This window comes from Coregonus clupeaformis, chromosome 17 (genome assembly GCF_020615455.1).
Source record: "Coregonus clupeaformis isolate EN_2021a chromosome 17, ASM2061545v1, whole genome shotgun sequence".
In the NCBI taxonomy this organism is placed as follows: Eukaryota; Metazoa; Chordata; class Actinopteri; order Salmoniformes; family Salmonidae; genus Coregonus; species Coregonus clupeaformis.
The window spans coordinates 6,282,707-6,296,706 of record NC_059208.1 but is presented as its reverse complement, the minus strand read 5'-3'; the positions used below and the strand labels follow the sequence as shown (position 1 = coordinate 6,296,706).

Here is a 14,000-nt window from a genome sequence, read left to right as displayed (position 1 = left end):
GGGGACAAACAGATTTTTGCATGGTTTTTGATTGTTTTTGGAAGTAGATTTTAATGCAGATCACATGTCACATAGCAAATGCGATGCAGAATGTTTATTTTTTATTTTTAGCTTAGTTTACTGTCCTACAGGTGTGGCTATGCTGTCGTTTCATTGCTCCATATGTATGGCTCAGTTGGTAGAGCATGGAGGTTGCAATATCGGGGTTGTGGGTTCGATTCCCGTGGCCATCTATATGTAAAATGTAGCATCTGCTGAATGTCATATGTTGTTATATTTGCTTTGATTTGGTAGAGTTATTAAATGGGGATCAAACAAGCTCAATGGACCAACTTTTTAATAGCTGTGACTCGTTAGTAGAGGTTTATCATGTCAGCCTCTGGGCTTTAAATCTTAATCAAAACAGAGACAATAAACACAATGGCTACTATGTTACTGTAATAATGCATCGCAATAACAATCTTACCTATGCTATTGCTAACTACTTCTACTACTATCATGATAAAAGGCGCTCAAGAGAAGAAGGCTAGATTTCTTTATTCGTGACTGTGAAATATATGTGGTTGTTTTAACTACCTAAGTTGAACGCACTGACTGTAAATTGCTCTGGATGAGAGCATCTGCTAAATGTCTTAAAGAACACAGTCTTCAACATGATATCATTATGATTAGAAAACACATTAAGGAGTGAATGGAGCAGACGGTTAGAGTCAACACTTTGACTCACAATCCCGGGTGTCTCTCTCTCCATTCATCTCAATGTTCCATGCTGAGGTCGTGTGCAGTCTGTTGACTGTTGACTCTGTGAATAGCTTCCTGGGAGGTGGAAGGATCAAGGCAAACGCTTCCTGAATGACTCATTGTTTTTCTAATTAGAAACCATGGTGGAGGAGTGTGTGTGTGGTGTGTGTGTGTGGTGTGTGTGTGTGTGTGTGTGTGTGTGTGTGTGTGTGTGTGTGTGTGTGTGTGTGTGTGTGTGTGTGTGTGTGTGTGTGTGTGTGTGTGGTGTGTGTGTGTGTGTGTGTGTGTGTGTGTGTGTGTGTGTGTGTGTGTGTGTGTGTGTGTGTGTGTGTAGACGAGCTTCTATATCCAGTCTGGGGTTTCCTCCCTAAATGCCAGTGTGCTTCTCACTGTGAGGCCTCCGAAGGTCAACTGAGTCACAGAAGCTCTACAGTGAAGAAGACAAATGACTGTGTTCAATGATTAGATGATAAATGTCATGGTTTGATTCGATTTTGATTCCTTGTGAATGCCTTTTTTGTTATTTTGTGAAAGGATGCTTTGTTGGCCATGAATTCACTGATGAATCATGAAGGTACTGCTGGCTTTGTCACTGCAATCATAAAACAATGGGGGTAGTGCAATGGAGCAATTTCCAGTGTGTTCCTCACTGCAATACAGTATGCACCCAGATGTGTCTATAGTGACAACATTATGACCCTTGGGTCTTTCTCAGGGCTTGAAATACTGTAAATAACTGCAGGTTATATTATTTGATATAGTATCTTTTCTCTCTGCAGGGGATGACCTGGAACATATCATGTCTGAAGTACAGGGAACGTTGGAGTTTTCTGTAGAGCTGAACAAGTTTCACAATGTGGATCTCTTCCAGAGAGGGTGAGTGTAACGGAGGTGGATCAGTGAACCTGTGATGAGTAACCTTGCCTTGAAACCTGAAGACTGCCCAAGCTAATCATTAGGCTTTAGCTCAGAGGGCTAATACACTCCTGTGGCATGTAGGAGACTTGGGTTCAAACCACAGTCTGAAAGTCTCCACCTGTATCTCTGGCTGCTTCATAGTTAATATTAATACCCACTGCACTGCCGCTGCTGTGTTAATGGTAACGATAAAACGTACAGTTATTATTTAGAAAAGGGTCATCTTTATGCTGGACAGCAGGATGTGTCTGAGGACAGATATGGGCCCTGGTAGTGCGCTACATAGGGAATAGGGTGCTATCTGGGACACAGACACGATGTAGAATAGGGTCAGCTTCATGCCGTACAGATACAGTGTATCTGCTGAGAGATTATAACCTGGCATCTGTCTCGCCTCGCCTCTGGGATGTGACTCTGGCTGACTGAAAGGCCAGCTTTACCCAGATTAGATTTTCCTGGCTCCAAACAGGACAGGGAGGGCTAAAGCTTTTGCATAATATAATCCTCTTTAGCTGAGTTTTTATGGATGTCCATGTCTGCCATGTTTCTGCTCCAAACAGCAACAAGGAGGGAGTAGGTCTGATTGGAGGACAGAACAGAGGGACAGAGAGTCAGAGACTCCTGTCCAAGTGACTGCTGATGTAAAGATAACACAGTCATTGGCTATTGTGAGATAAGGAGAAAAGTACAAAGAAAGACCATTAGGTTAAACATCTATGCAAATCTTATATACAGCCCTGAAAAAGCCATTCACTTGTACGTTTTATACAAACCCTATAGAGGAGTGATTGCATTAAACGAAAGTCTGTGTTTGATGTTTTAAACCAGGAGATGGTGATAAGAGCAACACAGGCCTTTTAGTTGAGCTTAACGGATGGTGAAAAAGTCATGTCTAACGTTGCTCTTGATGTTATAATCGGGTTTGATTGATTATCCTAGCTGTAGTTTCTAGGAGCATGTCCGTTTGAAGTCCATTTGAAGAACTGGTTCCCAATACATTTCCAGTGTGTGATACCCAGAATGCACTCTGCCAACCAGGAACCATCTGTTTCTGACATTCTAACTAGCACAATTAATGAATGTTTCCACTTTTGTTTTTATTGGAAATGTGTTCATATGTCATAATGAGGCAGTGCATGATATCAAGACAAACTACAGGTATACTGTATAAAATACATATATTTTGCTTCTCTCTCTGTTATCTTTTACCCACAATACACTCTGACTCTAACCATAACAGGTCCTACATTGGGTTTCACACAGTCGTGCAGTGAACTGCTTTTTCCGAACGAAGACTAAACCCTTATTTATTTATCAACCTCCAAAACCTTTTCCCTGCTATTCACTCTCACGCCTCCATCTCCCAGAGGTCGCTCGCCAAAACCCTGATGATGCCATGTCTGTGTTCACAGCTAGGCTCTGGTCTCTTCCATCGCCTTCCGATGGGTCTCAGGGGACGCAATGTGTTTTTACACAGAACCACATCCATTCACACTCCAATAGTCAAAGTGATCTTTGAAAGATGTGTGTTTCACTGCACTTTTCATACCATATGTTTTTGATGGGGGAATGCTGAATGTCAGCATTTGCAGGATGATAATAGTATGCAAGAGGCAATTTCAAATGATAGTATTAGGGATGTAATATCAGTTTTATCAGCATTTGTTCAGAGCTCTACTACCGTTGCCCTTCAAGCACAGACAGCAGCAGACTCCACTGAATGGATGTGCATTATTATGAGTAATTTATTAGTTATTTGCCATTTTATCCTGTCCTCATTAATAATTAAGGTACATTTGTACAATGCCTTACCAGCTGTGTTTAACATGACAGTGGTAGCCCCGGGTCTGATGTCATGGAAAGCAGCAGTTCTTTCCATTCCATTCTGAACATTGATTTCATATGCAGTAGTATGTGTGTAGTGATGTGTAGTGATGTGTAGTGATGTGTAGTACCAGTATGTGTGTAGTAGCTATTTACAGATGCCGTATCTTAATTTGATCATCCTGTTGTTGCAGGAATTTTCCTGCACAGCAGGAAATGCAAACTTGTAGTGTATCTTAGGTTTGAAAAGGCTTCTGAAGTTTGTAATTTCCATTTTAAAATGTCAGACTTGATTTGCCCTAATGAAAAATGGATCGACCCCTACAAAAAATGTCCATTAATTATAATCCACATAATAATTCACAGTTCCTGTTGCTGCAGGTTTATTTTTCTGCTGTAGCAAACTGGCTCAAATTAAGATCCTACATTTGTGTAGTAACTGAAGGTATTGTATTGCTTTCTCCCTTCAGATTCTACCAGGTCCGTGCAGGGCTGAAGGTCTCTCCTCGTGTACCACACAGGTTGATAGCAACAACACCAGGGAATACAGGTAATGTTGTCACATTGTGTTAAATCTGAATAACGTTGGGTGTTTTCAATGGATAGTTTGAACTTCGAAGCAGCAGTATGTTTTCCATTTGCCATAGATTGAGCCAGGAGTTTTTTCCTGATCAGGTTCTGGTCAGGTCATGCTGAAAGATACCATAGATGCCATAGAACAGTTTCCTTAGTTTTACAAATACTAATTCCCACACTTACAGAATGAATCTCACTGATTCCAGCAATAGGCAGGTGGGCAAGACCCACACCAGCTTGTAGCATACCAAGACTTCTATACAGGTAGTTTGAGTTCATGCAGAACTTGCCAGTGGTTGGGCCACTGTCTGTGTCTATGCAGCCTGTTAAGCCAGGGACTGTGGTGGGTTGAGTGTGAGAGGTTCATGCGTGTCTGACAGAGAGAATGTTCTGGTTACCCTACAACATGATTACGATCATCTTCTGTGATCCACATTCTTAGTCCCAATGACACACATGCTGAAGTACAGTTTCCTTTGATGTTTCTGAAAACAGTAATCTTTCACAACATCTGCTTTTTATAGTTTATGGCCACTGAAACTATACTGTATGGGAACAGTAGTGTGTTGGTAGTGTGCTGTGTTGGATCATGGGGATCAGGCCAGAGATTCTGGGTTGAAAGATACAGTATGTTCAGTTTTATTTTACAGTCACTCTCTGGAATCTGGAGGAATTCAGTCTGTACCACATGCTAGCTGTGTGTATAGCTCATATTATTCATGTTTCTGAGGTGTTATACCATCTGGTTAGGCCTCATACAACAGGCCACCATTAGCACCTAACTATGGGTGCTTCAGGGTTGCATAATGTGCAGGAATGAAAATTGCCTATCTTTATAATATATAATAATAATATCTTAGAGATTTGAAACTAAAAGGTTTATTGAACAATGATGTGTTGACTAATGATTTAAACAGTGCAAGTGTCTCAGCTGGCTTTAATAAATGCAAATTAATTGGTATTGCAATGTGTTTTGATATAGATATGTTCTGTACCAGAGAAAGTAGTCTCTCCCTTCTCGAGAAAATACAGTCCCACAGAAAGAGACGTGACAAAGTTCCCATTGCAACCGAGTGTCTCCTGCCTGTTTTACATTGTCTCAAACAATCAGTTTAGGGGTGTGAACGTATTCACAAGAATATCAAAGGATTTTTTTATAACATGACAGAGTTATATGACAGAGTTAAAACAGAGGAAACTGGCCTTGGACATACCAAAAGAGAAGTAACAGTGTGTTACTTCTAGCTGACAGCTTCCTCTCATGTTCTCTGTTTAATAGTAATAAGCCTTGCTGTTATTGGTGGAGAGAGTTTTCTTCTCTCTCTGTGAGGAAATTTGAAATTCAGGCTGATAAATCTAGCTTAAGGTCATGATGTAGTTTCTCCCTTTGTGGTGCTTTACAACTACACTTTTGTTGACTTCAGTGGCCGTTACTAAATGTTAGTGTTGAGAATATATTTTATAGGTACGCAAGACTGTTCCAGTAGACTGGGCTGACACACACTGTCATTGTACTGTACTGTAGTCCCATCAGCATTAGCAGACAGATCTGGTCCTCTGGATAAGCACGAAGCCATATCCCAGGCATCTTTGATTTGCTGTAATAAAAAAAATATTATTAGTTCATTATGATCGGAACAGGATGCAGGGAACAGTGTGTGTGTGTGTGCGTGTGTGTGCGTGCGTGTGTGTTCCTTCTTTGACAAGGGCATGCATGGTTGCGTCTGCAAAACCCCTTTGTTGTGTTGGTCTGACCCTGACATTGAGATGTGATACTCAGGCATTTATTCAGACCCACCAGCCACCTGTTCCTATCGTCCTACTGACTCAGTAATAATCTGGATGTCACTCTGACCTATGTAGGGAAGTCAGGAAGGTATTGATCAGGTCAACGTGACCTGTTGTATGGAGGAGCTTCACATGGTCCTATGCAGTATAAAACAGCATAGTATTTTACTGTATCAATTTGTGAAGCATGGAGCAGTATATAATGAGAGGTTAGCTGCATATTTAACTACATTATGCATTAGATCCATTATATGATTAGATAGGAGAACTGCATAGAGTGGAGGGTATCAATTTGAACGACTTTGCAGCATTTAGCGTCCATAATATGTTTAGTCCATTGGCGATAATGTTTAGTTTATTGTCCATAATATGTTCGCATTCAGCAATAATAGTTTGTACTGATTATCACTGCACTGCCATATGATAACATCTACAAATCATTTGCTGTAGTGCAGAATATGAATATAGCCTAGACCGCAGTATCAGGATTTCCTGCACACACACAGTGCAGCAGTGCCATAGTATCTGTACACAGTGAGTGCCGCTGGCTACATTGCAGCAATGGACCATACAATAACATTACAGTATGTATCCATATTCTAATTGGAGGGCTTAGCCGCAGTCCCCTTCACCATCTCCCTCCCCTCTCCTGCAGCTCCTCCTCTACAAGGTCACGTATTACAGTCATAAGCCTCTCGGACAGACAGGACAGACAGGGCTCCCAGACATAAATTCACCAGCCAATGGCACGCTCCGCTCCAGCCAGCCAGGACAAAGACATTTATCAATCACAGAGACTTGGGAAATGATCCACCCAGAGTACTGTGGGAAATTAAAGTGTTGTGTGCTTGACATTTCAAGCAGACAAATGAAAGGTGTGAAGGATTGTCTCGCTTCTGAGGCCCAGCCATTTAATGACTGTGATTCATATAGAAAAACATTGTGGTGTGTTAAGTCAGGATGGTGTTATATGAATTAGTTTAGCATTTACCATTCTGCTGCCTCCTTACTGTAGCTTAACTCTAAAGGTATTATGTCACACAAACAGTTGGAGAATATCTGAGAAAGAGAGAGAGAGAGAGAGAGAGAGCGAGAGAGAGAGAGAGAGAGAGCGAGAGAGAGATTACCTAGCAATCTATAAAATGTTAGCTGAGAGAGAGAGAGAGAGAGAGAGAGAGAGAGAGAGAGAGAGAGAGAGAGAGAAAAGACCATGTAAATGATGTGCAGTATTTTGATTGATAACTTGATTAGTACCTCAGTATCACAAGGAGGAGTCTCAGTGAAACCTCTTTAATGCCTTGCTAGTTCCGCTCCATCTCTCCCTCTGTCCCCTCCCTGTAGAGCGGAACTAGAGATGTTTTTAGATGAGCCTGGAGCACTGAGCATTCACCCTCATTACAATTCTGTTGACAAACTGACTCTTCATCTGTAATAGCCAGGCTATGATTGGTTTGGAATGAAATAAGAGTATTTGCACTAGCAGTAGCACAGCATGCTGCCAAAACACAACAGCCACCATGCCTTTCACTCAATTTTGAACAAAATAGTCTGCCACTCGTGCTGGTTGAAGAGACTGTTCTTTCTGGAGAGGGCTGCCGAGAGACGGGGAGAACAGAGAGAAGAGAGAGAGGAGGGGGTGTAGAGTAGATCAAAGGAGAGCACCTTGGTGGGGTGCTTCCTTCAAAGGCCTATCACAGCTGCACATCCAGAAGCCAGATGCAGCCAGGAGCTTCTTCACAACTACTCTACAGAAGCAAGCAGAAAACAGCACTGACTATATAGAGATTTATTGGAAAACCATTTATTTTTATACCCAGAGAAATGTCTGATTGTATATAATCCATTCAGCTATGCATAGTCACTGCTTCTGAGTCTCAATTATGTGGAGGACATGAAAAGACAGTGATGGGAATGTTGATGTGTTTGTGATGTATGATGATGAGCAGGGCTGCCTCTAGTCTTTGGGGGCCCTAATCGAGATCTGGTTGGGATCCACCACCTCACAGGCAAAACATTTGAATGTATATTCCTGCAATTCTACACATTTTGCCATGGGGCAGAGAGAGCATTTTTCTGTTTTAAAACTAATTTCATGCAATTCTACTAATTTTGCCATGGCAGAGAGACAATTTGGCAGTTTTAAAAGCAAATTCCCTGCAATTCTACACATTTTGCCATGACTTATACCAGGTTCATATGATATCTGAGTGAGAGTGACTAACAAAATCAATGTGGGCTCCCAGGAGGTCAGGGCTCCTGGGCACGTGCCTTGCTTGCCCAGTCAGTAATTCAGTAATTCAGCCATGATTACTACAAGGTTTAGATAGCTGGCTAGAGTAAGTTACCTAGCAATCTGTAAAATGTTAGCTGACATGGGATAATTGAGTGATTGTCAGTGACTGACATAACAAGAGAAAAGTGCAGATGCACTACCAAATGTCGTAATTGCACCTTGTGTATTCTACTATTCTAACTCTCAACAGTAAGTTGAGACCCCAGCTGACCCCCCCCAAAATAAAAACAATAGTCAGACGGACAAGTTATTATTTTGGATCGGGGGACCCTTAGCGGCCACCGGGCCCTACACACAGTGCCTTGTCTCGATAATGATGATGATGACGTTGATGATGATGATGATGACGACGACGATGATGATGATAATGATGATGACGATGATGATGACGTTGATGATGATGATGACAATGATGACGATGATGACGACGATGATAATAAAGATGATGATGATGACGATGATGATGATGATGATGAGATAATGATGACGACGACGATGATAATGATGATGACGATGATGATGACGTTGATGATGATGATTATGATGATGATGATGACGTTGATGATGATGATGATGATAATGATGATGATGATAATGATGATGATGATGATGATGATGATGATGATGACGACGACGACGACGATGATGATGATGACGATGATGATGATGATGATGACGACGATGATAATGATGATGATGATGACGATGATGATGATACTGCTGCTGATGCTGTCTCCCCTTCCTCCCCCCCCAGGTGACTGTAGTTTCAGCTCTGCAGGGGTCCATGATGGGGTCCATGAGGACACTACGGTGTTCAGCCGGATCTTCCAGATCCTCTACCGAAACCAAGAGGTCAACGTCAATGACCGCATGCTCTTCAAGGTCCACCTGCTGCTGGACGGGGAGAGGGTGAGACACACATACACACACACACAATCACACGATCACACAATCTCACACACGCTCAATTTAACCACTTGAAGAGTTTATTTCCAAAACGCTATATCCACCAATTTTTCACGTTTGTGTTTTTTCATCAGAAATAATTGCTTATGGGTACCTTCATATGTGTGTGTAAAATATTACTGTTCTCAGGTTTTTAATTCAGCGATTTTAGATGTGTATGAAAATGTTAGTTTTTTTTGCAAAACGCTATACATCATTTACATTTACATTTACATCATTTAGCAGACGCTCTTATCCAGAGGGACAACCACTTTTTTATATGTTTTTATTATTATTTATTTTTTATGGGGGGTGGGGGAAGAAGGATTACTTTTATACTATTCCAGGTATTCCTTAAAGAGGTAGGGTTTCAAGTGTCTCCGGAAGGTGGTCAGTGACTCCGCTGTCCTGGCGTCGTGGGGGAGCTTGTTCCACCATTGGGGTGCCAGAGCAGCGAATAGCTTTGACTGGGCTGAGCGGGAACTGTGCTTCCGTAGAGGTAGAGGAGCTAGCAGGCCAGAGGTGGATGAACGTAGTGCCCTCGTTTGGGTGTAGGGTCTGATCAGAGCCTGAAGGTAAGGAGTTGCCGTTCCCCTCACAGCTCCGTAGGCAAGCACCATGGTTTTGTAGTAGATGCGAGCCTCAACTAGAAGCCAGTGGAGTGTGCGGAGGAGCGGAGTGACATGAGAGAACTTGGGAAGGTTGAACACCAGACGGGCTGCAGCGTTCTGGATAAGTTGTAGGGGTTTAATGGCACAGACAGAGAGCCCAGCCAACAGCGAGTTGCAGTAATCCAGACGGGAGATGACAAGTGCCTGGATTAGGACCTGTGCCGCTTTCTGTGTAAGGTAGGGTCGTACTCTGCGAATGTTGTAGAGCATGAACCTGCAGGATCGGGTCACCGCTTTGATGTTAGCGGAGAACGACAGGGTGTTGTCCAGGGTCACGCCAAGGTTCTTTGCACTCTGGGAGGAGGACACAATGGAGTTGTCAACCGTGATGGCGAGATCATGGAGCGGGCAGTCCTTCCCCGGGAGGAAGAGCAGCTCCGTCTTGCCGAGGTTCAACTTGAGGTGGTGATCCGACATCCACACTGATATGTCTGCCAGACATGCAGAGATGCGATTCGCCACCTGGTTATCAGAAGGGGGAAAGGAGAAAATTAATTGTGTGTTGAATGTGTACTGAATTGAATTATAAAAATAAAAAAACGTTCAGTCTATCATTTTAATGGTAGGTTTATTTGAACAGTGAGAGACAGAATACCAACAAAGAAATCCAGAAAAACGCATGTCAAAAATGTTATAAATTGATTTGCATTTTAATGAGGGAAATAAGTATTTGACCCCTCTGCAAAACATTACTTAGTACTAGGTGGCAAAACCCTTGTTGGCAATCACAGAGGTCAGACGTTTCTTGTAGTTGGCCACCAGGTTTGCACACATCTCAGGAGGGATTTTGTCCCACTCCTCTTTGCAGATCTTCTCCAAGTCATTAAGGTTTCGAGCCTGACGTTTGGCAACTCGAACCTTCAGCTCCCTCCACATATTTTCAATGGGATTAAGGTCTGGAGACTGGCTAGGCCACTCCAGGACCTTAATGTGCTTCTTCTTGAGCCACTCCTTTGTTGCCTTGGCCGTGTGTTTTGGGTCATTGTCATGCTGGAATATCCATCCACGACCCATTTTCAATGCCCTGGCTGAGGGAAGGAGGTTCTCACCCAAGATTTGACGGTACATGGCCCCGTCCATCGTCCCTTTGATGCAGTGAAGTTGTCCTGTCCCCTTAGCAGAAAAACACCCCCAAAGCATAATGTGGCGCAGTGGTCTAAGGCACTGCATCGCAGTGCTAGCTGTGCCCCTAGAGATCCTGGTTCAAATCCAGGCTCTGTCGTAGCCGGCCGCGACCGGGAGACCCATGGGGCGGCGCACAATTGGCCCATCGTCGTCCAGGGTAGGGGAGGGAATGGCCGGCAGGGATGTAGCTCAGTTGGTAGAGCATGGCGTTTGCAACGCCAGGGTTGTGGGTTCGATTCCCACGGGGGGCCAGTATGAAAAAAGAATGTATGCACTCACTAACTGTAAGTCGCTCTGGATAAGAGCGTCTGCTAAATGACTAAAATGTTTAAAAAAAAATCCACCTCCATGTTTGACGTGGGGATGGTGTTCTTGGGGTCATAGGCAGCATTCCTCCTCCTCCAAACACGTTGAGTTGATGCCAAAGAGCTCGATTTTGGTCTCATCTGACCACAACACTTTCACCCAGTTCTCCTCTGAATCATTCAGATGGTCATTGGCAAACTTCAGACGGGCCTGTATATGTGCTTTCTTGAGCAGGGGGACCTTGTGGGCGCTGCAGGATTTCAGTCCTTCATGGCGTAGTGTGTTACCAATTTTTTTCTTGGTGACTATGGTCCCAGCTGCATTGAGATCATTGACAAGATCCTCCCGTGTAGTTCTGGGCTGATTCCTCACCGTTCTCATGATCATTGCAACTCCACGAGGTGTTGTAGCCCATGGTCTTGTAGCCCATTCCAGCCTTAAGTAGGTCTACAATCTTTTCCCTGACATCCTTGGAGAGCTGGTGGTCTTGGTCTTGGCCATGGTGGAGAGTTTAGAATCTGATTGATTGCTTCTGTGGACAGGTGTCTTTTATACAGGTAACAAACTGAGATTAGGAGAACTCCCTTTAAGAGTGTGCTCCTAATCTCAGCTCGTTACCTGTATAAAAGACACCTGGGAGCCAGAAATCTTTCTGATTGAGAGGTGGTCAAATACTTATTTCCCTCATTAAAATGCAAATCAATTTATAACATTTTAGACATGCGTTTTTCTGGATTTTTTTGTTGTTATTCTGTCTCTCACTGTTCAAATAAACCTACCATTAAAATTATAGACTGATCATTTCTTTGTCAGTGGGCAAACGTACAAAATCAGCAGGGGATCAAATACTTTTTTCCCTCATTGTACAGATATCTTACCTACAATCTAACCTACAGAGTTAAACAGGAACCCTGGTTCAGTCAGAATGTGACTGTCAGTTTCATCTTCAGCTTGTTGGCTACATGGCAGGTCAGCTCTCCCAATTTATTTATTTAATGTCAGCTACCTACCTTTGAGGTCTCCTAAATTTAGATTTTTTCATTAAATGTATGACACATTATTTATGTGAAGGTGGTGACAGAGAGAGGATGTGGGCTGGAACATAAATCCCCTCTTCTCATTAACCTTCCAGAGGTAAACTCCTTTCCCTCTCCCCCTCTCCCCCCTCTCTCTCCCTCCCTCTACCCCCCTCTCTCTCCCTCCCTCTACCTGCTCTCTCTCTCTCCCTCCCTCTACCCCCCTCTCTCTCCCTCCCCCTCCCCCCTCTCTCTCCCTCTCTCTCATTCCTCTCTTTCCCCCTCTCCCTCTCCCTCTCCCTCTCCCTCTCCCTCTCCCTCTCCCTCTCCCTCTCCCTCTCCCTCTCCTTCTCCTTCTCCTTCTCCTTCTCCTTCTCCCTCTCCCTCTCTCTCTCTCTCTCTCTCTCTCTCTCTCTCTCTCTCTCTCTCTCTCTCTCTCTCTCTCTCTCTCTCTCTCTCTCTCATTCTCTCTCTCTCTCTCTCTCTCTCTCTCTCTCTCTCTCTCTCTCTCTCTCTCTCTCTCTCTCTCTCTCTCTCTCGCTCTCTCTCTCACTCCTTCTCTATTTCTCAGTCTCTCTCTCTCCTTCCCTCTTCTTCCCACAGACTCAAATAAGAAGGACAAAAATAGAACTCAATTTCCCCAGTGTGTGTGTTTAACCAATCAGAATATCAATAGGATTTGACAATGCTGTTTGTTCTGCTACACAGACCATGCTGTGTGTGTGTGTAAGTCTGTGTGTGTGTCTGTTTGTGTGTGTGTGTGCATGTTGTAGGGAGATAACAAAGAGAGTGAAACGAGAGAGAGAGAGAAGAGAGAGCGAGAGAGCGGAGAGAGAGGCAGAGAGAAAGAGAGAAGTAGGGTGTGTGAAAATAAACAAGAGCGAGATAAAGTGTGTGAGACAGGAAGAGATTTCTTCCAAATCATTCTTAATTTCTCTCAACGGCGTACTCTTTTGTAGTGGCTTTTTTGTTTTCCACTGCTTTATTCAAATGGAGTTAAATTGATTACCTATATCAAATCCAACTACCTGCCTTTTACCTTCATTATGATAAGAACAATACTGTTCAGTCTACAATGTAAACAGGCAGAAGATACAGTAGAGATACTAATGACAATACTATACACACATTAACAGCTGCTCATGGTTTAATGTCTCACAATAATATTGTTACACTGGTATGGATTTACAACATTTGTTTTATAACCCTAATGCATTTTTTTAAATGTTGAATTTCATTGCTGATTTGTGTAATTCTGGTTGATACAATCTTGTTGATGTTGTGACTGTGTTTCTGTTCTCACAGGTGGAAGAGGCTCTGAGTGAAGTGGACTTTCAGTTGAAGCTGGACCTTCACTTCACAGACAACGAGGAACAGTACGTTAAACACTCGGTTACATAGTCTCTTTTCTCTGGCATTTTTTTTCTTCTCACTTTCTCTGCATCTCTCCATCTCTCTTCCTATCCCCCCTCCCTCCCCCATCTCTCTCTCCCTCTCGCCTCTCAGTTCTGAGAGGTCCTCAGTTAGTAGTGCTGAGGTCCAAGTCCTAATGATGTCCTGCCAGCGAAAAGCCTCTGGCTCTAACAGACTGGCAGACTGCATAGTCAGGAAAAAACACTAGTCAATTAAAAACACTACTTTACCACGTCTCTGTGCAGACTTGCATGCGTTGTGCATGCGTGAGCACATTTGTACGAGTGTGTCTCTGTGCGTGTGTGCATTTGTCTGTCTGTCTGTGTGTCGTGTGTGTGTGTGTGTGTGTGTGTGTGTGTGTGTGTGTGTGTGTGTGTGTGTGTG

At 43.2% G+C, this 14,000-nt stretch overlaps 1 protein-coding gene across 2 annotated transcripts in view; it reads left to right on the top strand.

Annotated features, from left to right (window-relative positions):
- LOC121586521 (protein FAM135B-like) overlaps positions 1-14,000 on the top strand; it is a 45,711-nt gene that overhangs the window by 7,092 nt on the left and 24,619 nt on the right. For both annotated transcript variants that reach the window (XM_041903269.2, XM_045226058.1), the window contains exons 2-5: positions 1,521-1,617; positions 3,954-4,033; positions 8,895-9,049; positions 13,509-13,579. In XM_041903269.2, the coding sequence (XP_041759203.2) occupies positions 1,541-1,617; positions 3,954-4,033; positions 8,895-9,049; positions 13,509-13,579 (383 nt within the window). In that variant the 5' untranslated portion in view covers positions 1,521-1,540. The remainder of the gene's footprint in view (positions 1-1,520; positions 1,618-3,953; positions 4,034-8,894; positions 9,050-13,508; positions 13,580-14,000) is intronic.